The sequence below is a fragment of the Saccopteryx leptura genome, chromosome 1 (genome assembly GCF_036850995.1).
Source record: "Saccopteryx leptura isolate mSacLep1 chromosome 1, mSacLep1_pri_phased_curated, whole genome shotgun sequence".
In the NCBI taxonomy this organism is placed as follows: domain Eukaryota; kingdom Metazoa; phylum Chordata; class Mammalia; order Chiroptera; family Emballonuridae; genus Saccopteryx; species Saccopteryx leptura.
This window is the reverse complement of record NC_089503.1, coordinates 40,331,808-40,358,605: the sequence shown is the minus strand read 5'-3', so window position 1 is coordinate 40,358,605 and position 26,798 is coordinate 40,331,808. Positions and strand designations below refer to the sequence as shown.

General features: G+C 46.1%; 1 protein-coding gene across 6 annotated transcripts in view; it reads left to right on the top strand.

The window, feature by feature from the left end:
* NAV2 (neuron navigator 2) overlaps positions 1 to 26,798 on the top strand; it is a 397,784-nt gene that overhangs the window by 106,522 nt on the left and 264,464 nt on the right. For all 6 annotated transcript variants that reach the window (XM_066364486.1, XM_066364494.1, XM_066364479.1 and 3 more), the window contains exons 2-3: positions 14,702 to 14,819; positions 25,141 to 25,193. In XM_066364486.1, the coding sequence (XP_066220583.1) occupies positions 14,702 to 14,819; positions 25,141 to 25,193 (171 nt within the window). The remainder of the gene's footprint in view (positions 1 to 14,701; positions 14,820 to 25,140; positions 25,194 to 26,798) is intronic.

Below are 26,798 nucleotides of genomic sequence, written 5' to 3'. Positions count from 1 at the left end.
CCTCTGCCCGTATTGCTTAGGTAAGAGAGCATCCTGAAATAATAATACAGTCTGTGTCGGGTATTGTGCGTTTTAATAAGCAGTGTACAGCTTCTGTAGCCACTCACTTGCAGTGTTCTGAATGGATCTAAAAATTCTCAACTAAGATAAAAAACTGTTTACCATTTAAAAAGGAAGAAAGAAAGAGAGAGAGAGAGAAAGAGAGAGAGAGAGAGAGAGAGAGAGAGAGAGAGAGAGAGAGAGAGTCTCTTCCAACCTCGCCAGACTAATTACGTTTCCTCACATCAGTCGCCTGGCTTCAGAGGATTGATGGCGTCACTGGAAATGTAAATGTTAATTAGGAACAGTGACACACCTGGTCATCGCTGGCAGCTTCTTACCTGCGACTCAGCAAGCCCCCATGGAAGGGCAGGTGGTGCAGGTGAGTTCTCATCACCAAGGTCCGGCCGAGGCAGTGCCTGGGAAGAGTGAGTGCTGTGAGTAGGCCAGCTGGGACAGCTACCTCTGTGGGTGGTGGAGCTGCTGTTGGGGGCAGGGAGAGGCTGGCCACCTGGAAGACCAGAAATGTTTGGAAGACTGATGCCAAAGCCCAAGAGGCTTATGCTGTAGGGATGAGGCAGCAAAGAGGGCCTTTCAGCCAGCATTTCTTGAGTAAGTGCCCTGTGACAAGTACCCTGCTATGTGCTGCACGGGGATACCGCCGGCTCACCACCTACCCACTTGTCCCTGTGGGGAAACCTTGTCACTCTTAACTGGGAGCAGCCTAAACGTGCGTGGCTCTGACTTACTCTCTCCTGTCTCTTCACCCAGTAGGCAGCAGGGCTTGGCACCTCCTGGTTTACCTAAGAAGGGTTTCATTTGCCCTAGAAAACATTGGTAAAAATATAGATTTTATTGAAAGGGTACAGTTCAGATCATGTACAAGGACTTCGTTAAATACCCCTAGATTTTGTCTCCCAGGACTCCTCCCACCTCCCTGAAGTCCCTGCTTCCCATCTCTAAATCTCTTTCCCTCAATTCTCTTTTTCTCATGCAAAGCATTTTAGCTCGGTCTCTGCTCCCCTAAATCTGCATAGTCCTACACCTCCCCGTGGTGGGGGGTGGGGTGGGGAGAAATAACATGATTTTTTCCTGTTCCACCTGTGTTTGCCTAGTGGCTTAACAATTGGCTTTCTGGAGGGGGGAAAAATAAGCCTGATAGGTAGCACCTGCTGATTTCCGTGGTAAATCATCCTACCAGCATGAGGTCTCTGAACACAGAATTGGAAATAGATGATTTAGTAGTATACCTTTCTATACCATTTCCTTCATTTGGATAGGATAGAAGTCAACAAGCTCAAGAGCATCAACAAGGCTAAAATAATTAGGAAGTGATGAGTTTTGAGTATGTATTATGACCTTTAAAACTTTAATTGGTTATGTAACTTAATTTATTAAGACTATAATTCTATTTATATACCGTTCTAGGAAACCCAAATAAATCTGCAATGACAGAGCAGATCAGGGTTATGCTTGCATCAGCGGTAGAGTGAGGGATGGGTTATAAAGGTGGCAGGGAAGGGCTTGGGGCTGGTAGAAATGTTTATTTTGCTGGAAGTGATGGTTTCATGGGTATATCTAGGTCAGAACTCATCATTGTACATTTGAAATAGACGCAGGTCATGATATGTCAGTTAAATTTTAATAAAATTGGAAATTCTAAACAATTTGAAAATATTTTATTTTTTTAGGAATAAACATTAGAAATATTCAATTTTTAAGTTCAGCTTTATCATACCAAAAAAAAAAAAAAAAAGCGCTACATCTTTATTTGCTTCATTGTTTTTTTATTGTGGCCTCATAAATGATAATGCCTATATACCTGCATTTATTTTTACGTTCACAGCAGAATGCCATGTATTTAGGTTTGGAAGTAACATAAAAATAATTCTCTCTTCATCTGTAAAGTTAGAGTTGTATCAGATCACTAAAGCTGCTCCTTTCACCAAAATCCTGTAATTGTAATTGTGGATCAATTGGCTTTTGGGGATTCAGAAATAGCTTGTATGAGAACATTGTAGAGAATCAGAACTATCTCATCATATAGGTTGTATTCATCCTTTTGGATAATATTTTGAATAATTTTAGCCCATTCTGATAACGCAAAGTTGGACAAGTAGGAAACAGCTGCCCAAAGAAGAAAGCCCAATCTCAGCTGTTTTATTCTTCTGGATGCAATTGTAAATGAGATTTTGTTAACTTTTCTTTCTGATATTTCTTTATAAATAATGGCTGTGTTTAACAACCTGCTTGCAAATTTCCTAAAAGCTTAACAATCAGCCTGACCAGGCGGTGGTGCAGTGGATAGAGCATCGGACTGGGATGTGGAGGACCCAGGTTCGAGACCCTGAGGTCGCCAGCTTGAGTGCGGGCTCATCTGGTTTGAGCAAAGCTCACCAGCTTGGACCTAAGGTCGCTGGCTCAAGCAAGGGGTTACTCGGTCTGATGTAGCCCCATGGTCAAGGCACATATGGGAATGCAATCAATGAACAGCTAAGGTGTCGCAACGAAAAACTAATGATTGATGCTTCTCATTTCTCTCCATTCCTGTCTGTCTGTTCCTGTCTATCCCTCTCTCTGACTCTCTCTCTGTCTCTGTAAAATAATAATAATAATAATTAATTTTAAAAAAAGGCTTAACAATCAACTCCTGAGCCAGTATATGCTTGCTCTAGTTATGTGTGTCTGTCTTTTTAAATAGAGATTTACTGTTCACTGTCAGGTGGGTCCTGCTATTATGCTGCTGCAGTGTCACCTATCAGTTCCTATTCTTCCCTTGTTCTATGACTGCTCTAAAAACTGCATGAACTTTTGTGATTTCATGGACTTGATCATCTAGGCAGTGAAGAGAACAGACTTATGCATCCATCCCATCCATTCATTCATCCGTTTGACCGTCTATCTCCCCATTTAATCGTTCACCTATCTTTGCTTCTACCCACCCATCCATATGTCCATCCATCTGAACATTGATTAGTCAGTTTCTCCCTCCTCTCCTCTGTCCATCTGTTCCTTTGTTTTCCATCCATCCATTCACCCTCCAGTAAGTTGTAAGTTCTTATTTATTGAGCCCCTGTCGTGAGTCAGACATTGTACTGATGTTACAAAGATGTATAAAACTTGTTCTCTGCTCCCTAGGAGCTCCTAACTGAGAGAGAGGTGAGTGGGTAGTTATCAGAGCTGTGATAAGGGCATGTCAAAGGGCTTTTGGAGACAAGAAGAAGGAACAAATAATCCCGTGTTGGGAGTGAGAACGTGGGTTGAGAGTGGATTACAGGGACTGAGACTTGACTGTTTTTCAGACACTGAGTAGGCATTTGCCAGGTGGTGGGTAGAGATGGCACTAGCAGCAGGGAGGAGAGTGTGGACAGAGGCACAGGGGCGGGGGAGCCAGGCACACAGGGTTAATTGTAAGTGCAGTTAATTTAATTGCAGGGTTTCAGAGAGGGGGAGAAGCCTGGAAGTCAGGTGTGGTTTGTAGGAGAATGCTAGGTGGAGATAAGGGAGGACATGTCAGACCAGAAAACCCGTCAGCGGGACCAAAGATTAGTGCAGTCTGGAGCCCGTGGTGTGAGTGGTGGACCTGCGAGATCATGGGTTGGGGACACAGAGATGAGGCAGGAAGGGGAAGTGACATTTCACATTAAATGTGTGCTGGGTACTGTGTTAAGCATTTAACAAACATTAAACAGAACAGCCCTCATAATAGATAATGGAATAATAGATTATTATCCCATTTTAAAGATGTGGAAACTGAGGCTCAGAATGCTAGTTTTCCCAAGGTCACAAAGCCTTGGCATATGCTGTGCCCAATTACGTGCAGGGTTCTTTAGGCCTCACATTTTACTCTATCCACCCAACAATCCTATGGAGAGGAGACTGAGACTCAGAGAGGTTAAGCAACCTCCCAGAGGTTACCCAGGACACCGGGGTCTTGGCTGGGTAGGAGCCTGTGCCTACAAAGCTAAGCCGATGCAGGCCCTGGCCGGTTGGCTCAGTGGTAGAGCATTGGCCTGGCGTGCAGGAGTCCTGGGTTCGATTCCCAGCCAGGGCACACAGGAGAAGTGCCCATCTGCTTCTCCACCCACCCCCCTCTCCTTCCTCTCTGTCTCTCTCTTCCCCTCCCACAGCCAAGGCTCCACTGGAGCAAAGTTTGCCCGGGCGCTGAGGATGGCTCTGTGGCCTCTGCCTTAGGCGCTAGAATGGCTCTGATTGCGGCAGAGCGACGCCCCAAGATGGGCAGAGCATCGCCCACTGGTGGGCATGCCGGGTGGATCCCGGTCGGGCGCATGCGGGAGTCTGTCCGACTGCTTCCCAGTTTCCAGCTTCGGAAAAATAAACACATACACCAAAAAAAAAAAAAAAAAAAAAAAAGCTAAGCCGATGCATTTGGGCTGGATAGGAGTGACTGTGGGGCACAATTGCTGGCATCTCGTTACCTGTAGTTAGTCTGCAGGTGAGGGAGGTGTGGCGATTTGGATAGAGGCATCAAAAGTTAGTTAATAGCCAAATGGGAGAGAAACCTGTATTATTGCCCAGGTTGTCACCAGCCCCTCCGGTGTGGCTGCCCTTCCAGGCAGTTCTGAAAAGCTCTCGTAGGTTTGGGATGCTTACTGTCAAAGAGTGGGCGCAGCAGCTGTCCCCAGGCCTGCAGGGAGGGGCCCGAAGCCCCCCACAGCCATGGAGGAAGCACTGGAAGGAGAGCATGCCTAATTAGTAGCTGATGAATACAGGAAAGGACAGAAAGTACTTGAGAAATTCCAGGTGGGTCTGACATTGGTTCCCCTTGGAGCCGCTAGACGCAGTGGTTGGAAGTTGTTCCGATCCGACTTCTAAGGTTGGAGTAGGTGAGAGGCAGTGCTGCTGAGGGTTCTGATTTTATCCTGAAGCAACTGGGAATAATTCCGCCTTCATCCTCACCTGCCATTTCTGATTTCCCAGGGAGGCCCCAGGAGAGAGCTCCAGGGCAGGCTCCCTGGGTCAAATGGGAGTGTCACCTTTTATTAGCTGTGTGACCTTGTGCACTTTTCTTCTCCTTTCAGAGCCTCTGTTTTCCAGTATGTAAAATTGGGATGATCATTCATTTATTCAGTAGCTATTTAGTGAGCACCTACTATGTGCCAGGCGCTGCACTAGATGTTTGGAAAACTTCAGTGAATAAAACAGATAAGAATTCCTGTCTTCCTGGAGCTGCCACTCCAGTGAGGAGATACTATAAATGAGATCACAGGTATAGACACCTGACACACAGTAGGCCCTCCGCAGAAGCCCATACCCCTCGCGCGTAGGTGGGAGTGATCAAGTGAGAATGAATGGGAAAGTGCTGTGTATACATACAACGCTTGTCCCAGGCAAACAGAGTGGTAGGAAAGGGGGATCATTGGCATTGGAAGTAGGTTAACCCAAGGTGTGGAGTAAGCAGACGCCTACATGCTCATTCTTAGGATCTCACCAGTCCCTCCCAGCACATTCATCAGCCTGGTTTATTTTTCTAAAGGCACAGTTTCAAACCTCCGGAGTTGCTGTGCACACCCACCTGCTACTTGTTCGTGTCCCTGACAGACAATGCCACCATTGTGTGGTGGTGGGACCGTTCCCAGGCGCGGCCCCGGCGTTCACTGCACAGGGTCTCAGGCTGGACTTGCCCCACTCCAGATGGCAGGAACTGGGGGGCTTTACTCCTGAGCAGTTCTCCGTTTGGATACAGCCCTGCAGTGGTAACTCATGTCCTATTGGCATTTTCATTTTTGTTATAGTGACCCTTTTTGCGAAATTATGTTTGCTTTGTGCTTTGGCGACATGGGAAAGTGTCAGTCCCCTCTTGGATCTGTTAGTCCTGAATGACAAGCGGCCACTCTGTTCCCAGGGGCAGGACAGGGTGACACTGTATTGGCTATTGTGCAACAAGCCTTGCCCTTTCTTGCTGCTTTTCCCACACTGCTGTGGCACTTGACCTTCAATGGCTGCTGGCTCCTGTGTGGGCCTCTCAGTAACAGTGTGGCATCATTAGGAGCCAGAGTCACTTCTTTCAATCCCTGCGTTCTTGTCACGTGACATTGGGAGAGTTATTTTACCCCTCAGAGCCTTGCTCTCCTCATTTGTTAAGTGAGGGAAATGAAATTTGCCTCACAAGTGAGTAGAGAACTAAAGGAATCCATTGTTTGCAAAGAGCTTGTGGTACGTGTCATCGTCTTCATGGGAATTGTCATCACGGGTCACATCTGGAGCCCTTACTGTGTGCCGGCCTTTGTTAGATTGCTACCTCGTTTCAGTCTCGCCATACCCAGAATAGGCAGTTGATCCATGTTACAGATAAGGAAGCCGAGGCTCAGACAGTTTAGGTAACGTGTCCAGGATAGCTTTGCCAGGAAGTGGTTGAGACATGATCGGAACCTAAGTGGTCTGAGTCTAGAAGGTGTTCTCTGACGTCACCATGGACCATTGGCCAGTGGTAGTGTTCATCCTACACAAGACTGCAGCAAGAGCAGAACCCGCGCGGGCAGCTGCTCGGGCAGAGTTTGTGTGACGCGCAAAGGTGAGCATGCGGCTCGAAGCAGTGTATCTCGACCTGATAGTCACGGCGAAGGTAGGAGTGAGGATGGTGCCAGGACGTGGAACAAGATGGAAATCCAGGATAGTGACAAGCCCTGCCTTTCTCTCTAGTTACTTGCTGTGTGTGTGCGCACAGGTGTCCCTTTGAAATAAAAGCACACATGTGGGCAGGTATCGGGGTGTATCTCTGGTGGTTGTGTGGATAAGTAGATCGCTGAAGATAACAAGGGAGGAAACCAGCAGTGGGTCCTCCGTCTCCCCTGCTATATACTGTCTTCTGGGTCCAGAGAGAGACGTATACTCCTTGGTATAAAGTTCACATTAACCATATTATAAATTGTATGTCAAGAGGGAGGGCCGGCAGAACCATTCTATAGGGCAGGCGTCCCCAAACTACGGCCCGCGGGCCGCAGTGCGCCCCCCTGAGGCCATTTATCCAGCCCCCACTGCACTTCTGGAAGGGGCACCTCTTTCACTGGTGGTCAGTGAGAGGAGCACTGTATTTGGCAGCCTTCCAATGGTCTGAGGGACAGTGAACTGGCCCCCTGTGTAAAAAGTTTGGAGACCCCTGTAGGGGCTCAGGTGGGGAATCCAGAACCCAGTCACATCTCGGTGCTCCTGGAGGCCCGCGTTCTAGCAGCCTTGCCTGCCTGCAGAGCAGCTGAGAGCAGAAAGCCTTCACTGCTAAATCTTGGAGCAGCTCAAAGGGGTGCCACCAAATCCTACTATTGACATTTTTTTCATTTACTAAAAAGTCCCATCAAGCCTCTAACTTGAACAGTCCTTTCTCTTATTTTTATACCCTCTTTCCCAGCAGCTCAGCAGGCCCTAAGGGCATCCTTGTACACATCAAAACACTATTATTCTTAGTGACGTCCGTGGGCCATCAAGGAAAAAGCAGAGATCATAATAATCCATTTGGGAAAGATTCCCAATTTAATAAAAATGTGTGGTTCTCAGAAGTGTAAACCCTCAGCACTCTACAATGACTTATCCTCCCCCCACCCCCCTGCAAATTTAGATAGCCAAGAGTTTATTAATTGGAATAAGAATAAACACCATTTATTTAACACCGTGTCCAGACACTGTTAACCACTTACCTGAAAGCTCTCATTGAGTCCGTAAAACAACTGTGCATATCACTGTCGCACAGGCGAGGGATCCCAATCCTCAGTCAGAACATGACTCACCTAGGACCACCCAGCTGGTCAGAGGCGGAGCCAGATCTCAGCCCTTGTCCAATCCTCAGTCAGAACGTGACTCACCTAGGACCACCCAGCTGGTAAGAGGCGGAGCCAGATCTCAGCCCTTGTCCACGCCAGTTCCTCAGACAGCAGGTACACTGCCCTTGTGATTACTGCAATTAATGACCAAACACAAAAGACAGAAGTAGTGCATTGGGAGGTGGCCAGGGTGGGATGGAAAGGGAGTCATTGCTCTCCAGGGAGGGCATGTGGGCAGAACTTGACTGTTCTGGGAAATCAGGGAGCAGGTGGAAAAGCCACCAGCCAATTTCAGGCCCCCCCACCCCATGTAGATAAAAGGTTATAGGGACATGTGGCTGCACCTGTGGGTAGGTAGCATGCTTTTTGCTAGAGGCTGGGGATACAGAAGTGAACTTGTTATCAGCTTTTCCCTTGCAAACAAATGGTGCGTTTTGAGTTTCTTAAAATTGTAAATAATTGAATAATCATTCTTTGTGGTATTCGGGTCCTGGGCAAACACTCTGGGCTATTGCTGCAGTGTTATTTTTGTACTTCAGAACAACCAGAACTAAACCATCTAACCACGTACTCCTCAGTCATGGAAATACTATGTTGATGACGCGGCCGAAGTCTCAGTGAGACCTCTTGAATCGAGGCCAAACAGTAGCAGTTCCTTTTTACAGCCAATCGACTGGAAAGCACCTCTGATGCTGAACGACTGGTTTACTTTCATCTTTACAGTGGCATTTCCTTCTGAGTGATACAGTTCACCTTTCTTTGAGAACCGCTATCCGAATGTCAGCCACTGCCTTCTGAATCCACTGAGCTGTCCAGTATGTTGGTCTGGATTTATAGTTGAGTAGTTAGGATACCGACTTTCGGTGCATTTGTTTTGTGGCATTTTTCTTGGTTTCCTTACTTAGAGTGCCCCCCCCACCTACCCCCACACACCCTACACTTCATTTGAAGTCTAATTGCAGTATAAATGTATTATCCTCGTTGGTTTAACTCAGTGCAGTTATGATTTTTTTTTATTACAACTGATCAGGTTCTTCATTTCAATCGGCCTGTCAGAATTTTCCCTCTGATTTCAGCCTGTGTGATGAGGAATGCCATGGTAAGCAAACAAGTGACTGACACCCTCCTTGAAATTCTGTCAGAGGTAATAAGTGAATCAAAACAAATTCCCTGTGCAGCTGCCATCACCTTCCTTCCGCCTCTTCCTCCTTCAAGCCTTTGACAGCAGCCTCCCCCCTCGTCACCCAGGCTTCTGGAGCACTGAGTCCCCCCTTGGAGGGGGTGGGGAGAGAAGTAAGCTCAGGGAGGTGGAGGGATCAGAGCAGGAAAGCAATAGGAACGACGCTTCAGATACTTGCCTGCAATGATTCTAGAGCCTTTCTCTAGACTCACTTCTCTAGAATGATTTGATGCTTAGGAGCTGGGGTGGGGGGTTGGTTTTGTTCTTTCCTCCTGGGTGGTTCTCTGTGCTGTCGGTTTCTACTGCAAGTTCACAGAGCAAGGATCAGTGGACTCAGGATAAGAGTAACAGCAGCCCGCAAGGCTCTGGAACTGGGGAAGAGGCTCTGGAGAAGTCGCTTCTGCATGCCTGAGGCTTAGCCAGGAAGCCCTGCGTGCTTTAGTTTAGCCATGGCTTAAAATCTTTCACACACACACAGCTCCGTTTTTGCTGGGTTGCGCAGTCCTGATGGTCTGTTTTTTGATGCCTGGGGATATTGTTGGTTTATTTTCCAAGGGTGCCCCTCGGAAGAATGGTATTCACTGCACGCGCTACTGACACAGCAAGTGGAACAGATGGGGCTGACTCATGTCAGTGCTTGGCCTGGCCTGTGCAAACCAGTTTTAAAAGTAAATTTAGGTGTCTTCTCTTGACTCACTTATTCAAAAAATTGAGAGCGGGGGACAGGGGAGGGAAGGGGAAACTCCAGATAATTAATGATTCTTGTTGGATGGGGCCTGATTAATGAACTTGAGCTATGTAGTGATTTATTTTCTCTGTTCCTTACTCTTTTCAGTTGATAAAGAGATCTAAGTTCCTGGTTTGAGGATTCACTGAAATACCACATTATTTAAGTCTCAAACATAATCAGTTTCCCAAGGATTCACCCTTTTCTTTCTGTTCAGCTCAACCTGGCAACCACTTACTGACCTCTGGCCATGTGCCTGCTCCCTGTGAGGCAGCAAAGATGGGCAAGACGCAGGCTCTGCCAAAACCTGTTGATGAGAGTGAGAATGGGGTCCCAGCATTCAAGTTCTCTATGCTCTGTGCGTCGTATGCAGCTTGGGAAGCAATCAGGAAATCAAGAGGGACTTCTTGGAGGAACTGGCATTTGAATTGGGCCTTGCAGAGTGGCTCCAGATGGAGGCACTCAGGAGGATGGGGTAGTGTGAGTTCAGAGATTAGGAGGTGTGCATTATGTCATTTTTCTGACAGGCACCATAATGATTACCACTGAGCACTTGGTATATGTGGACATATTATCTCATTTAGTCCCTATAACACAGAGTGGCATTTTTTTTTTCTCTAAAGAGCTGGATAGTAAATATTTGTGGCTCTGTGGGCCATAAGGTATCTCTGTCACACATCCTCAACTCTGCCATTGAGGTGTGAATGCAGCCATAGACAGTAAATGGTGTGACTTTCCCTGATAGAACTTTGTTTATAAAACAGATCTCAGCTGGCTTTGGCTCAGGTCCCGATTTGCAAAGCCCCTGTTTTCCTGATATATTTGGTAGACTCTCCATTTTATGGAGGATAAAACTGAAGTATAAGCAAGGATAATAGAATTCATTTGCCCAGGAACAAGGGCCTTATTGACGTGGTCAGTTCTAAAGTCTATGCTCTTAAGTCCCACATGTACTGCCACCTCTGTGGATAGGTCAGAGACGGTCTGGGCAAGAGAGGAGGCTAATAACTGCCTTGAATCTGTGTGATCTCTGATAACTTGAATTCAGTGGGAAGTGGAGCATCATTGATCTTTTGAGCAGGTGATCAGATGAGAGCTGTGCTGGGGGAGATTAAGTTGTCAGGGTTGTGTAAGTAGATTCAAGTTGAGAGAAGAAGAGCTTTTGTTTTAAACAGCTGAGGTGGAGAGGGTCATTTCTTAGGCAGAGCCGTTTCTGACCCATGTGGAACATGAAAAGTTCCCCCTGGTGTACCAGGTACCTGCGTGGCCTCACCATGACTTGGTACTATGTGTTCCTGCTGGATTGTGCAGCCACAGAGAGAGCTTGTTTTAGAGGCAATCCATCTATTTTAAAGTACCCGTCATCACCTACGAAGGGAATGGGTAGAGGCCCGAGCATCACCTCCCACTTGCCAGTGTCCTTGTCCGTGATCCCTTCTCACCTCAGCTCATGGTCTTGAGGCCGATGACATTAAGCTTTGGAATGCTTTCATGGTCCTGCAGACATCACCGGTGGGAAAGGTCACAGATCTTTCCAGAGCCTGAGTCCGCTGATCTTCCAGGTCTTGAGAGAGCACCGTAGGTGTGCCGTACCTTCTCCTAGTTAGGAAAGGCAGCCTCATCCCTGCCTCTCTGTTACAGTCGACCATAGTGTGTGATTCCAGATGGGAGATGCTCCAGACTCTCACACTGTGCAGCCTGAAGAAGGGGAGTGTGTCCCGAGTCATTTGCGTGCTGGAGGATCAGGGCAGAGGCTGTGGCTGGTTTTGTTAGGGCCCACTTTATAGTGCTGGTGGTAAAATTTCTAATCACTACTTTTATTTACGGAACACTTAGCAGATACCGTATTCTGTGTCCTTTATGTATCTGAGCTCATTTCATCTTCTGATAGCCTGCTGATACAGACATTATTATCCCCATCTTGTGAATGAGGACACCCCAGCCTAACAGCACGGAGGTCATTGGCAGCCTGGTAGCTAAGCTCCAAGATGGACCGTGGACTCCAAAGCCCTCCTCTTCACCTCGACTGCCTCTGCTTCCACGGGGCACCTCGCTGAGTCATCACAGCCTCCTCTCGCCTAATTGTGCCCATCTTACAACCAAATAAACTGAAACTCAGAAGAGTTGAGTGACTTGCCCAAGGACATTCAGACAGCAAGAGATAAAACTAGGTTTTTGTGTTTTTATTTTATTTTATTTAGATTCTTTCAGTGAGCACATAACTGAAGAGAGGAAAGGGCCCAGAGTCAGCAGGAGAGTGTCATGGGATGGGGGTGGGGTGAATGATTTGAGTAACATTTATATTTATATTCAGAGGAACAGCACCTGGTGTCTAAGGGATTCTGCAGTCAGTTGGTCAGCACAGGTTGAAATCCTGGCTCTGCCACTTGTCACCTTGGACAAGTCACTTTACCTCTTTATACTTCAATTTCTCCCTGAAAATAAACACAGTACTTGTAGCTACCTCATAGAATGAAGATTAAATGAGTTAATAAGTGTAAAATGTTTATACCAGTGTCCAGCATGTAGTAGGCAATGATACGTGTTAGTTGTTACTAAGCTACTCTGCATAAAGCACTCTTTTTGCACATGTTGTGTTACTTAGTCCTCATAATAATTGAAAAGTAGATGGTTTTGTTCCCATTTTACAGAAAAGAAATCTTAGCCTCAGAGAAGTTAACGAGCTCAGCTGAGGTCATCCGTCAGATGCATATTGAGAACTAACGTGCCTCATGCTGTGACAGGAGCCTGGGACACTTCACTGAACACAACAGCCCTAAATCCCCACTTTGGTGGGGCCAGTAGAACTGGGACTTGGGCAAAGGTCTCCCTCTTTGCTTTTAATGTTCTCTCCCTCCCTCTTGCCCTCTAAACAGTTTCATTTAATAGTCATTGACGTTTCAGATTGGCCTTTGTAACGACCAAGATGGTGCTCCGTTTCCTTAGCTTTCTCGGTGCTTGCAAACTTGGAAATGATCTTGCTTTACTAGATTTTTGATCTCTGACGACTTGGGAGACACGGGAAAGGAAAGTCCTGCGGATTTAAGGATGGTCCAGGTGTGAAATGGAACCACACTTCTGTGTGCAGTGTGCAGTGTGCTTGTGGGTCTCTGCGGGGGAAGACAGGTTTCCAGGTGGGGGTGTGGATGGACGGGTAGAAAGTGCAGTTCTGCTTTCTCTTTTGGGGATGATACCCTCGCAGTCCCAGGTGCAGTAGTCAGAGGTGCCCCCTCTCTGGTAGGGCTCTGCTTTGCAAGACCAGGTCCTGGCCACACAAGACCTCATTCCAGGAGCCTTGAGAGGCAGGGAGGACCCCATTGTGTGAGACTACTCTGGGCATGATGTTCCGAAGAACAGGATGGAGGGGAGAGCCTGGGTGAGGGCAGGGCTTCCTGTGCTCTGTAGTCACACGGGGTCTTGGAGCTGGCCCGCTGGTGGAGGTATGGGGGTTGCCTTCGTCATTTTGGTGGAGACACTATCTGGGCTAGTAAGTGAGTCGTGGAAACTAACACAGGATCCAGTTGAGGAATGAGAGTTATCTTTGTTGAGCAGCCATTTGTTCGTATCATTCTAGGGGAGGAAAAGCTCTGATAAAACAGGACCAGCGTGTCTCTGCCATCTCACCAATCTATGCTGGAGTTAGCTCTCAAAATCGGGGAAGGGTTTTGTTTGTTTGTTTGTTTGTTTTGTTTTTTAATTTTTTATTTTTCTGAAGCTGGAAACAGGGAGAGACAGTCAGACAGACTCCCACATGCGCCCGACCAGGATCCACCCGGCACGCCCACCAGGGGGCAACGCTCTGCCCACCAGGGGGCGACGCTCTGCCCCTCCGGGGCGTCGTTCTGTTGCGACCAGAGCCACTCCAGCACCTGGGGCAGAGGCCAAGGAGCCATTCCCAGCGCCCGGGCCATCTTTGCTCCAATGGAGCCTCACTGTGGGAGGGGAAGAGAGAGACAGAGAGGAAGGAGAGGGGGAGGGGTGGAGAAGCAGATGGGTGCTTCTGTGTGCCCTGGCTGGGAATCGAACCCGGGACTTCTGCACGCCAAGCCAACACTCTACCACTGAGCCAACTGGCCAGGGCCGGGGAAGGGGTTTTTAATTTTGTTTGTATTTGGCTTAATATCAGGGGGAAGGTTTTCAATGAGAGTTTTCTCATGCTTGTTGGCCTGTTGGGAAGACAGTGTCCTTTTGTGCTTGTCACTGTGTCAGACCAAGAGGAGCAGGTCTGTGTATGTCCGTCAAGGGCTCTGCGCTCCTGATCTTGCGGTGACCCAGCCTCTGCCTTTCAGGGTGCAGGGTACACCAGTGCTGTGTTTAAATGTGTTGGAATTGGCAGGGTTTTGTTCACAGAATCCCAACAGTGAAAATAACGCCCAGCTTCTCAATTAAACCGGTTACATTTGAGATTATTGTGGGGCCATCAATAAACTCCACTCACACAAGGGTAATTGAGGGGCTCTGTGTTTTCGTACTCGGCTATTTTTTTCTACAAGGGACCCAGGCTCCTGAGAACTTGGTTAACTCAATAGCCCTTTTTACCCAGGAATGGCCCATTAAAAGATGCCTGTTGGGTGGTAACCTCCCCATACGTTTTTTCAATAAAGAGAAAAAGATGAGGGGGGGGTGGCAGTGAGGTGAGGGAGACCTCTCTTGCATTTAGAACCTCTGCCTCTCAAAGCTGTCTGGCTCAGACTGTTTAGTTCCATGTCCCCTGTCCCATTCAGGCTTCTGCATGTTTTGAAGCTTTCTTTAGCTTTTCCCTAAGCCTTTTCCCTAAGACGGCAGATCTCTCAATAGGCGAGAGTCCAGCTATGGTTGCTGAATGCCCCATCGGCACAATGCACTGAATGCTAATGGAGCTGGCTGGCCCTGCACAGCTCGCCAGCGGGACAGGGGCTGCTGTGCAGGCCCAAGCAGCTGCCTCAGACCCAGATGGGATCCGACTGGCTTCCTAAAGTTGCCTCTTTGCTCTTTTTGCAGATCTACACGGACTGGGCCAATCATTACCTAGCCAAATCAGGCCACAAACGTCTCATCAAGGATCTCCAGCAAGATGTGACGGATGGTGTCCTGCTGGCTCAGATTATCCAGGTTGTAGGTAAGAGCTGATTTTGTGCTGCAGATTGATGAATTACAGCGGAGATCCAGAGGGGGTCGAGCTGAGCAAGGGGACTGGAACAGTGTAATCTCTAAGAAAAAATGCAGTATTTCGGTCACACAGGGTGAGAATTTATACGACTGTTTTGTGCTAAGGGACCATAGGCACCAGCTCCTTTTTCCTGATAAGATTACTCACATAGCAATCTCATCTTGATCCTCTGGTGAGAAAGACAGGCCAAGGCTGGAGAGAATCGCCGTTGGTTCTGGGAGGGACTCTCTGCCCCCTTCTTCCCTCCTGCTCTCTTCCTGGCTCTCTCATTCTCTCACTTTGCCCCTTCTCTGTTGGTACTTTTTGTGTTGATCTGGAAATATTTCAAATAAAAGATTTTAAAAAGCAGCACAGGATTGGTTTAGTCTTGCCAACTCTAATTGGGTTTGAGAAGTCAAACGATCAGACTCTGGAGAGGGCGGGTTCTGGTTTCAGCGTAGGGCAAGGGGATGGAGTGGTGGGATTGTTGAGGTCCTGGCCGTGTGCTGGGAGGAGCGGCTCGTCCAGGAGGCACTTGGGTGGAGATGGCACAGCGTGGCCCTGGGCTGTCGGGGATGGGTCACGGCTCTCTTGCCTGGGAGCTCAGAGCAGACTGAAGAGGCAGGAGGTCAATTATAAGGCATTAGCCTGACTGTTGTCCCCGGCAGCAGCCCACTCATGCCAAGAAATGCCAAGAGAGAAGACTCAGAGAAAGGACAGAAGCCCCAGCCCCTTGGGCACGTGTTGTGGAAAAGTCACTTATCCTTCAAGTGTGAGGAGAAGAGAAGCAGCCTTGTATAGTGGAGCTCTGCTCACATCTGTGGCGACTGTTCCTGAAAACACAGGCAGGCTGGCCCTTAGCTGACCCTTCGGGACTGTGGCCGCCACTCATGGAATAAGAAGCCTCCTTGCTGTCCTGAGAGGGATTTGTTGCAACCAGCTTCCACTGGGCCTCCTTCTCCTTCTCTCCGCTTTCCTTCCCTTTCTGTTTTAGTTTCTGTTGCTATAAACAAACTGCCACTGACCTAGCAGCTTACAACAAACAATATATACCATATTTCCCCATGTATGAGACTCACCATTTTTCGAAAAATTTGGGGTCTAAAAACTGGGTGCGTCTTATACAGTGCATGTGGCATTCCAAATGCCATAGATGGAACTGAGGACGAGGCAATATATGAAGACAGTGATTTGTCATCAGACACAGATGAGGACAAGCTAATGGATGGGAGTTTTCACAGTGATAAGGAGTTGTATGAATTTTATGATGAATAAAACTTGAGTTCAATGACTTTATGTAATACGTTTTTTTCCAAATTTTGGGCCCCAAAATTAAGGTGCATGTTCTACATGGAAGTGTTATACATGGGGAAGTACGGTGTTTTGTCTCCAGCTTTCTGTGCATCAGGAGTGCGGGTGTGACCTAGCTGGCAGCCTGTGCTAGGCAGCCTACAGGGTATCTGCTGGGGTTGAGTTCTCATCCCATCCGGGGGCTCGAACAGGGAGGGGTAAAGGCCACTCAGAGTGTTGCGGGATTTATTTCCTGGCAGTTCTGGGAGGCGAGTCCTGATTTTTTGTGGACTGTTGACTACAGGCCCCTCTCAGCTTCTTGCCACATGGGTCTCCCAACTTGGCCACTTTGATTGACTTCTGCAATGTCAGCTATAGAGAAGCTTTTGGTTGGGAGGAGGAACCACATATACTGTGACATTCCATCACCTTAGCCATATTCTGCTGGTCAGAAGTAAGTCCGAGGCGCTGCCACACTCAACAGGAGAGTATTGTACAAGGGCTTCAACTTCGGTGGGAGGGGTCTTGGGGTCACCTTGAAGCCTGTCTGCCACACTCTTCTTCTTCCTTTTTGTCCTCTTCCTCCTCCTCTCTATCATCACTCCTACCAAGTTCTTTTAAATATTTCTCTTGTTTAATTTCCTCAACATCTCTATGAAGTAGGCAGTAGTCTCCCCATTTTACAGATGTAGAAACTGAGGCTCAGTGAGCCAGTAGTCCAATATCACATGACTCTTCTAAGCCGGGTGAGTCTGCTTCTAAAACTTCTGTTCTCTGATTGACTGCATTTTACCCCCTCCCAATCCAGAGACACTGAACCCAGTACAGGGCTCTTCCTCCCTTAAGGTCAGTAACCAGTTATGGAGCCCTGACTGTGGCCAGCACTGTGCTCCTGGCGGGGAGTAGAGGCAGATGTCAAGGCTCGTAACCATGGAAGGAGAAGCATCTTCTTGGCAAGGTCCTCCTGGAGGAGATGACTCGCATCTGAGCCGGGTGTGGGTCTCCGTCTCCATGGGGTCACATCAGGCACATGGGTCTGCTCCGCCTGAGTCATGGGCTGTGCAGAGTTCCTACCAGGAACGTTTCAGCACAGGCTGCAAGAGAGAAAGGGGGAAGGACAGTGCCCAGAGGCCTTGCTCTTATCCCAGCTCCGTTCCTCCCAGCTGTGGGACCTCCAAAGAGTCACTTAACCTCTGCTGCCTTTGTTTCCCCATCTTTAAAATGGGCACAGCCATGCCTGCTTTGTCTGCTCTTGTGGCAGTCTTAGGAATGTAAGGTAGGTACCAAACATGAAATATGTTTGGAAACTGTGAAGTGTTCCTGGATAGCACATGGTAGGCGCTGCCTAGAAAGGTTTGTGGAAAAGCAGGACGAGGACTCAGTATCAGTGTCAGGAGTATGTGATGATAGATTAGTTATGTCTGTGATGGGCCCAGAAGGGGTGAATGGTAGCATATGGTAGCATGTATGTTGTGAATTGAATTTACTAAATGTAGAGTCACGGCAGTAAAAGCTAGAATGGTTTTTATTGTTGCTCATGAAGATGTTTCCCTGAATAGATTCACTATGACATTAGTCTCTCTAGACCAGGGGTAGTCAACCTTTTTATACCTACCTCCCACTTTTGTATCTCTGTTAGTAGTATAATTTTCTAACTGCCCACCAGTTCCACAGTAATGGTGATTTATAAAGTAAGAAGTAACTTTACTTTATAAAATTTATAAAGCAAAGTTACAGCAAGTTAAAGCATATAATAATAATTCCTTACCAAGTACTTTATGTCGGATTTTCGCTAAGTTTAGCAGAATGAATCTTTATAAAACAACTTAACTATAGTGAAATCTATCTTTTTATTTATACTTTGGTTGCTCCACTACCGCCCAGCGTGAAAGCTGGAGCACCCACTAGTGGGCGGTAGGGACCAGGTTGACTACCACTGCTCTAGACAGTCTCTGGGCCTGTAGCTGCTGGAGTATGACTTCAGAGTCAGTACCAGTGACCAGGCTGCACCTCAGGCCACCATGCTGCGTTCCCTTTGCTCTGCAGGAGCGGCTGGCTCTGGTAGGGGACTTCTCAGTAAGGCCAGACGTCAGCACGTGGGTCTCCACCCCTGACTGCCGGGCTCACACCCTGCACTCTGAGGGGGGGGGGGGGACAGAGGACCAGGAGATGGAGCTGTAAGAAGGCAGTTAAACGTAGGAGTCTCCTGTGTGACTTCTTTCCAAGATCGTCTGCCAGCCAGTTGAGAGCGTTTAATCTTAGAATATCTTACGGATGCAGATCTCTTGGTGATGGAAGAGCAGCAGCATTTTCTGAGCAGGGTGCTAAACTATTGACCAGTTGGACTCATCACTTTTGAGGCCCATGCTTTCCCTAGGCGTGTCCATTAAAATAAAATGGAAAAAGGTGTATTTATATATTGATATGTACATGTACTTAATATATGCAAAATATGTGCATGTCTCTCTCTATCTGTCAATCTAAATTTTTCCCAGGGTTGGAGTCCTGGTGACTCCAGAATTCCAGTGGCTCTTTGCCTGCAGAGCTCCTCCCATTCTTGAAAGGTCAGTATCTCTCTGATACTGTCCCTCACTCCCCCCAGGCAGCTGGAGGACCCTCCTCTGTCATTCCACTGGCTTCCATATTGGGCCTGGGTCTGAGTCATCTTCCTTTCTGGGTTCATTGCGTTTAGCAAAGATTAGGGATGAGAATTTTATCCACTGCAGCCCCTGCTTCTGCAAGTCTGAATTGAATTTTTTCCAACAGGTGGCCTGGAGATTTCCTCTTCTCAGCATTTGATATTCTTCTGAACATTCTTCTAAACTGTGTGTCACACCCTCCTCCTTTCTGGGTTTCTGCTGCAACTCTTAGGTCTGTGTTTTAGAAGGGGCCTTGAGAAGCCCAAGCTTGGTGTATGAATTTCTTATAGGAAAGGCAGTCAGTAGACTCTGTTAAGTACTTACTGTGATGGACGGCTTACTACCTCCTCAGGAAGCTAGATCTAACATGGAGAATTGCAATCCTTCAAAAACTCTTGTTTTATTAGGTCAAAATCAGCCCCCTTGGTGATGTCTCCTATAAGTACTAGTTCTCTCCTCTAGGACTACAAAAAAATAATCTAACGAGAAACAAAGAGAGCCTCAAAATAATTATAACTATAGATTGTAACCACAGAATAAAATTGGAATCCATGAGAAGAAAGGGCTCACCTGTAGAGAGAACGCTAACTTGTAGGTGTAGAGGGGGTTGAAAGCTTCCTGGTAAAGATTGGTTAAGGCAGGGGTCCCCAAACTACGGCCCGCAGGCCACATGAGGCCCCGAGGCCATTTATCCGGCCCCCGCTGCACTTCCGGAAGGGGCACCTCTTTCATTGGTGGTCAGTGACAGGAACATAGTTCCCATTGAAATACTGGTCAGCTTGTTGATTTAAATTTACTTGTTCTTTATTTTAAATATTGTTTTTGTTCCTGTTTTGTTTTCTTACTTTAAAATAAGATATGTGCAGTGTGCATAAGGATTTGTTCATTGTTTTTTTATAGTCTGGCCCTCCAATGGTCTGAGGGACAGTGAACTGGCCCCCTGTGTAAAAAGTTTGGGGACCCCTGAGTTAAGGCAAGAATTATCGGTGGGTGCTGAAATCGAGAGAAGAAAGTTTGCTGAAGAGCAGAGACTATTTGCCTGTGTCTCTTCACTGATTGCTTATTAGTTTCAAGGGGAAACATAGCACCAAATAGGGGAGACTCCAAGCATCACAACCAAGTGGACAAAATTACATTAGCAGTGAGGGACAGATGGCTGTCACGTGCTTCCTAGTGGCATACCCCGCGAGAACACATCACTGATGCTTAATTCCAGTCAGGGATGGAAAACCTGAAATGAATCACGAGGCATCTCAGACGAATCCAAATTGTGAAATATTATTCTATTTAAAAATAAAAACAACAACAACAACAACAACAAAACTGGCCTGTATTGTTCCAAAATGCCAGTGCAGTGAAAGACAAAGAAAGGGCTGAGGGATTGTTCAAGACTAAAGAGACAGGACAGCTAAATGCACCGTGTGATCCTGGACTGGGGAACAAAATGCTAGAAAGGACAGTTTGCATCAGTTGACAAAATTGGAACATTGGAATTAAGTCAATGCTCAATTTTCTGTATTTTCTAACTCGACTGTTACATAATATTCTTGTCCTTTGGAAAGACACTAGTATAAGGGGCAAAGGACATGGACTGGAGCCTATACTAATGTGATTCGGGGAAAAAAATGTGTTCCTATACAGAGATGGGTGAGGGGGCCGAAAATGAGGATGGATGAAGGAATATAAGAATTCTCTGTACTATTCTGGTAATTTTTCTGTACATTTGAAGTCATTTCAGAAAGGCCCATCAAAATTTGTGGACGAGAGATACTCTCTTTTAAGGGACAGCCTCTTTCTAGATCGAGGAGGAGGAATGTGGTGCATAATGATTAAGGACCTGTGGTCCTATGAGACCCGACTCATGAGTGCAGGGTGGGGGTGGGGGGCACAGGGAGAGGGTGGGAGTCAGGTAGGAGCCAGACTTGGAGTTAGCTAGGTGAAGCAGTGAGGAAGGGCATTCCTCGTGGAGGAAACAGTGTGCAAAATAGCTGGTGTGTAGAGAGCCAGAGGGTCACCATGGCAAAATCAGGTAGGGCCACCAGGAATAAGGCAGTGAATTCTGGGGGTCTTAGCCTCACAGCAAAAGCCAGTGGTTGGAGGAGCTGATTTTTAGGTCGGGGAGTGACATGATCAGAAGTGACTTGAATGAAAACCTTACATGCTTTTTGCAGATACTACTGCCATCTAAATCTTCATCTATCCCAGATACCCCTGGAGGTGGGCTTCCTATAGATGCTGGGGTTATTTGGGGCCCATATTGTTCCATTGTTGCCTTCTGCCCGTTAGGCAGACATGGACCTTTGTTGCTTCCTTTTCATGTCCTTCCTTTAGTGACCGAGGGTTGGGTCTCTCTGTGTTCAACCTCTTATTAGTGTGATTATCTTCTTGAGTCATGAGCTGCCCAGAGTCATCGGTTGCCTGCCAGCCCATTACAGTGCCATCTCTGTGAGTTATTAGAAAGGTTTACGTGCCGGATAAACAACATGAATCAAGAGAGAGAGACAGGCTCCTTCCTCCTCCTTACTTTGCTGTCACTCAGGGAGGATTCCAGGAGGGGTTGGAGTGAGAGAAGGGGAGAAGGGGCAGGAGAATGGGAAGAAAGGGGGGGGAGAGGGAGGGAGAGAGAGGAGGAGGAGGAGGGAAACAGGATGAACACAGAGGACTAGAGAAAAGGAGGAAGCTGAGAGAGAGGAAGAGCTTCCCGAAAGAGGTGAAGAGAGCTGAGAGCTTATTTTCCATCACCATTTGGGCTGCCTCTGAGCACAACCGGGTGATTCAGACACGTAGACTGTACCTTCTTCCCTTTGATGACCTAATACCATTGTGTGACCTTGGGTAAGTCATCTGCCTTTCTGGGCAGCCAGTGTGTATCTCTCTCTCTCTCTCTCTCTCTCTCTCTCTCTCTCTCCATTGCCCGGGCTACAAATTGCCCTGTGCACATGCATAGGGCCCATGTGTAGATGCACGGGCTGGCGAAATGCTCCAAACTTATCCAAGGAGGTCTTTGGAAAACTAATGCACTTGACGCCTCTCTTCTTATTTAAAAAGTGCACTAACCCTTTCTAGTTGCTAACTTGTTACTTTGTGTGCAGATAAGTTACTGCAATAATGGGCTAAGAATGTACTGAGCACACTGGAATAAATCAATTACCACTGGCACCTAGGGATGCCGATTGCAATCACAGTTGAGCACCTTGGGGAAAAATTCCTTTGCATCTGGTTATCTGCTTTGGGGCTGTAGCCAAAGACCCCCCTACAAGATTTAATACTTTTGGCTCTGAAGACCAAGCTCTTCTTCCTTCTTACTAGCAAAATGAGAACTGCTATTATCACTATAAATATTTATGACAACCATAGACATACTTGAGAATTTAAAGAAGTAGTATTTAAATTACATGAAATTGGAAACAACTCACTTTTCATTTTTATTAAGCAATTGATTTTGAGTTTGAGCTTAGTCCTTTGATTTTTCTTTTCCCATGTATCCTTTAGCATGGTCATAAATAGGCTCCACTGCACTGTTTTATTTTGAATGTTGTAAAGGGCAGAATTAGGCTTATAGGAGTCGTAATCTTTTGAATTTCAAGGAGCACCTGACTATGGTTTAGGTGACAGACCGTGAAAAGGAGTTAGAAGACTAATTAGACCAAGCCCTTTGGTTTCATTTATCCAGATGGTATATAAAAGCTCTTTAAAGTAATTTCTTAGTATCACAGTTATCCATCCTTCACTTTAATGAACAGTAATGACCTAATGCCGATCTGGGTATTGATCAGAACTCAATGACTTATGATGTTGGCCATCATGATTATCTAGTTGGAATATCCCTTGAGTGTCGTCGATTCCCAGAAGCCACAATTTATTCTCCATTGTGGTATATCAAAATTCAAGGTCAGAGTGCAGGCCTGCCACAGTTTCACACATATGAAGGAGTGCCATTTTCCAAGGATTAATCTTCAATATGTACAACTATATTTACAAGTGTTAGGACGAAATAGGCAGTGCCACTTTGATTCTTTGAAATGGTCACAGTACTCATCCTTAGTTCCACTCAACAAATACCTATTTACTGGGTAGTTACTGCGTGTCAGCACTGTCCTAAGCTCCAGGGTTACAGTAGGAAGCAAAGCAGGTACAAGTCCTTGTTCTTGTGTCGTTTACATGGTTGTGCTATATTCTGGCTAATTGTACTTATGGTGAACTGAAGAACAAATATCCATTCATTTTAATACCATTCATTGGGTGTCTTTCACCTGTTTTTTCAATGCTTTTGTGGCACCTGTCTTGAGAGTAGGAGAGGCAGGTGATGGAGGAGGCTTTCGAAAATGCCTACCCCAGGTGGGTCATAAGCCCCCCTTACTCTTTTTGTTGTTTGTTTGCTTTGCCCATTTCCTTTCGGCAACATTCTAAAGGCGGTGTCGATTAGATTGTATGTATACTGTCCAGACGGTCTCATGGTAATTTGTTTTTTTTTTTTTAAAGACTTTATTCATTTTAGACAGGAGAGAGAGAGGGAGAAAGAGAGAGAGAGAGAGAGAGAGAGAGAGAGAAGGGAGGAGCAGGAAGCATCAACTTCCATATGTGCCTTGACCAGGCAAGCCCAGGGTTTTGAACTGGTGATCTCAGCATTCCAGGTCGATGCTTTATCCACTGCGCCGCCACAGGTCAGGCCGGTAATTTGTTTTTTAAAGAATTTTTGTCACTAGCTTGCTTTCTTATATTTCACTTCTCTCTCAAGGTAGAAACACTAGAGAAAAAATATAGGCCCAATTGAAGAGATGATGAGCTATGTTTAGGTTCAGGTGTGCTAAAATCCTAAAGGCTCGGGACACTTAGATTCTGTTACCCTTTTCAGACAGTTTTTAATGTCTTTTCTCTTCATGGAAGCTTTAGGCATATTGCTCATTACAATTTGATATATCTATATCTATATATATATGGCGTTCAATTTTGCAAGCATGTATGAGCCCAAAGGATCTACGTGTGACAGACAAAATCTTACATGCCTGTCAGACTCCCACAGCATAGCTTGGGAATTGAGAAAAGGAGTTGGTTATACCTCAGATGATTAAGAGCAAAATAGAGGTAGGTACAGGGTGCTGACAGGCAAAGGGAATGGAATGTGCCTTATGCTCCTGGGGTGAGGAATCGGGTGAAGGGGCATGGAATTGGGGAGAAAGCTTATAAAGGCTTCACAGAGAATGCGCATCCTTAGTTCTTTACTATGAGTTTCTGAGCTTAACTCAGATGGAAGCATCAGAAAGGAATTTTTTATTTTATCTGTTTCACATAGACGATAAGACTATATATATTGTTGGGCTAACGATAGCTACCATTTATAGGATGCACTGTGTGCTAGGCACTGCGCTAAGCATTTTACCGGCATCATATCATCTATTTCTCTTATATAGCTCTTCCTGTGAGGTAGTTAGTGTTAGTTCCATCTCATTGATATGAAAACTTTGGTCCAGAGAGGTTGAGTGACATAGCTAAGGTCACACAGCTAAGTGCTGAGATTCAGACCGGGCTATCTTTGCCCCCGAAGCCATGGCCTGACCTCTACGTGGACTGCCTTTTCTGTGCAGCTGCAGTCCCAAACTCAATCCCTCCATAGACACCTTTGGCTGCGTCTCTCAGGAGATCCTCCATACTTCACCATGGGAGGCTAGCCCTTTCTTGCCTGTTACTGGTATTTGCTTTCCAGCTAATTCAATGCACCTTCTTTCTTTTGATTCTCTTAGCAGGTAAGAGCTATTTATGACTTCAAGAATATCCCAGATCTAATTTGGATTTAGTATGTGGCCTTGGATGAGCCATTGTAAAGTCTCATTTTCTCTGTTTCCCACCACTTGGGAATAGGATCATTAGCAATCTTATTAGTATAAAGCAATGTTAGTGTTTCTAGCTAAAGATAGGGTGAACTATTATCATCTGTCGTTTTTTTTTGTGTGTGTGCCCTGGTGCTGAGTTGTAGCTGGACTGATGCACTTGGAACTCTCCCATCTTTTGTGGGGAGTTTGCACTCGCCTGTCTGAGAGCCCAAAGCGCAGTGAGAACTCAGCCTGTTTCCCAGTCTCCAGCATTTCCACGATGCCCCAGCACTCCAAGACTGTCATCAATGCAGTTGTCTCTGCTTTAGATGACGGCGACCTTGCCCCAGCTGTCCCTGGAGGACGGCAGCTCGATGAGTAAGTCCTAAAGCTTGCTAGATGCGGCTCAGGATTTCACATGCCTGTGCTGATTGGACAGACCCTAGTCTCTGGGCCTTAGGACTTGGTTGGCCTCAAGGGTCCCAAACATCACAACTCACAAGTGTCTGTGGTGGTGATTTATTTTTCTTACTTGTGTTTTTCTTTTTTCAGCAAATGAAAAGATTGAAGACATCAATGGCTGTCCGAAGAACAGGTCGCAAATGGTGAGTGGGACATGGGCAGAGAGTGTTTGTGTTATGTTAGCCCTGCTTCTAAATGATATTGACCATCTTGAAAACATTCGCACCATAAGCTTTACTCTAGGGGATTATATTAATAAACTAACAGCCCTTTCCAAGTAGCCGTGGCCTGTTCTCCTGACATTTGTTGGCATTTACTGAAAAATGGCTGTGATTTTTTACGTAGATGGTAAGACAGCGAAAACGAAATATGGTCCTTGCTCTTAGAAACAAATTATGCAGAACTGGTGCAAACATACGCTTGTTTAGAACTCAGATTTCATCATCTGTTCTGCTTCCTCGAAGACCCACAGTAGTTTCTGTTTGTGTATGGAGCTGAGACACAGATGAGGCGATGGTATCTCACTACTCAGAAATTGGGGCCTGTGGTCTGATTTCCTTTAAAGGTTAGAATGATGTGAATTCAGAACTGTGACAGGAAATGTGAAACGAATTATATCCAGATCATTCTCAATGTAACCTTGACAAGTGAAAATCTCTCTGCTGCGATGTGCTTGCCTAAACTCTGATACTAAAGCATTTTTTTTTTAAAAAAAGAATCTTTTAAAATTTATTCTTTGCTTGTTGCACACTCTGCACATAACCTTTGAATTAAAATTCATGATCACGGTTGAGTTGAGAAAACATTAAATTGTAGTGCTCTGAGTGCTTAGCTATTCCCTTCAAAACACTTTCAAACATGGATATTTACACAAGAATGCTTATTATTATCTGAGTCTGTTAAGATGATGCTAATACCTGCTTAAAATATGAAGGTAGCAACTTGAGGACAACTTTTTTTTTTTTTCCTGGACATTAATTTGCTTGCAGAAATCTTTTTTTTTTTTTAAATGGATAATTTGTTTTTCTCACCTCCCCTCACTTAATAGGCACAATGTGCTAGTCTCATTCCAGAATGCACCACAGGGATTGGTGTTCCATAGGTGCACTGCCTAATCTTTTGAATTGTTTATGCCAGGGAGTTGGACAGATAGTCTTTTCAGTCAACTTTGCTTCGTGTGTGTGTCTGTGTGTCTGTGTGTCTGTGTGGTGAGGGGATGCCATTTTTCACTGTATATTCAGAAACTAGTTTCCCTTTTTTATTATTCTACTGGAGGTGGTTTTCCTTATTTGATCCAGAGAGCAACCACTCCTTACATAGGAAAGTCCCCATGCAGACATCTCATGTCTGCTTTGACTTTTGGAAAAGCTTGGCTGCTATTTTTGCTAGAGCTACTGCAGCTGTCTGGTGTATTAATAATTGAGAAAATTTGGACGATAGAAGACTTAATTTTAGTGCAAGCATTTTATACATGCGGTTGTATAGTCACAGGAAAGAGATGCTGTCTTTCCTTCTGGGATGGGTATCAACGCCTTTGTCCCAGCCCATAATAATGCATTTGTAGGTAGTGAATCTTTTATTCTGTTTGGAACATTTTCTGCGCTTTCTGTTGGAGATGTTATCTGTTGTTAAAGCCCACTTTTAAACTTATAAAATAAGATCGTCACCTTGGGTGGTTCTGTGCAAATTTGGTTCTACATGTAACCTTCTTATTTATAAATATAACCACAGTACCAGTGCAGTTTTGT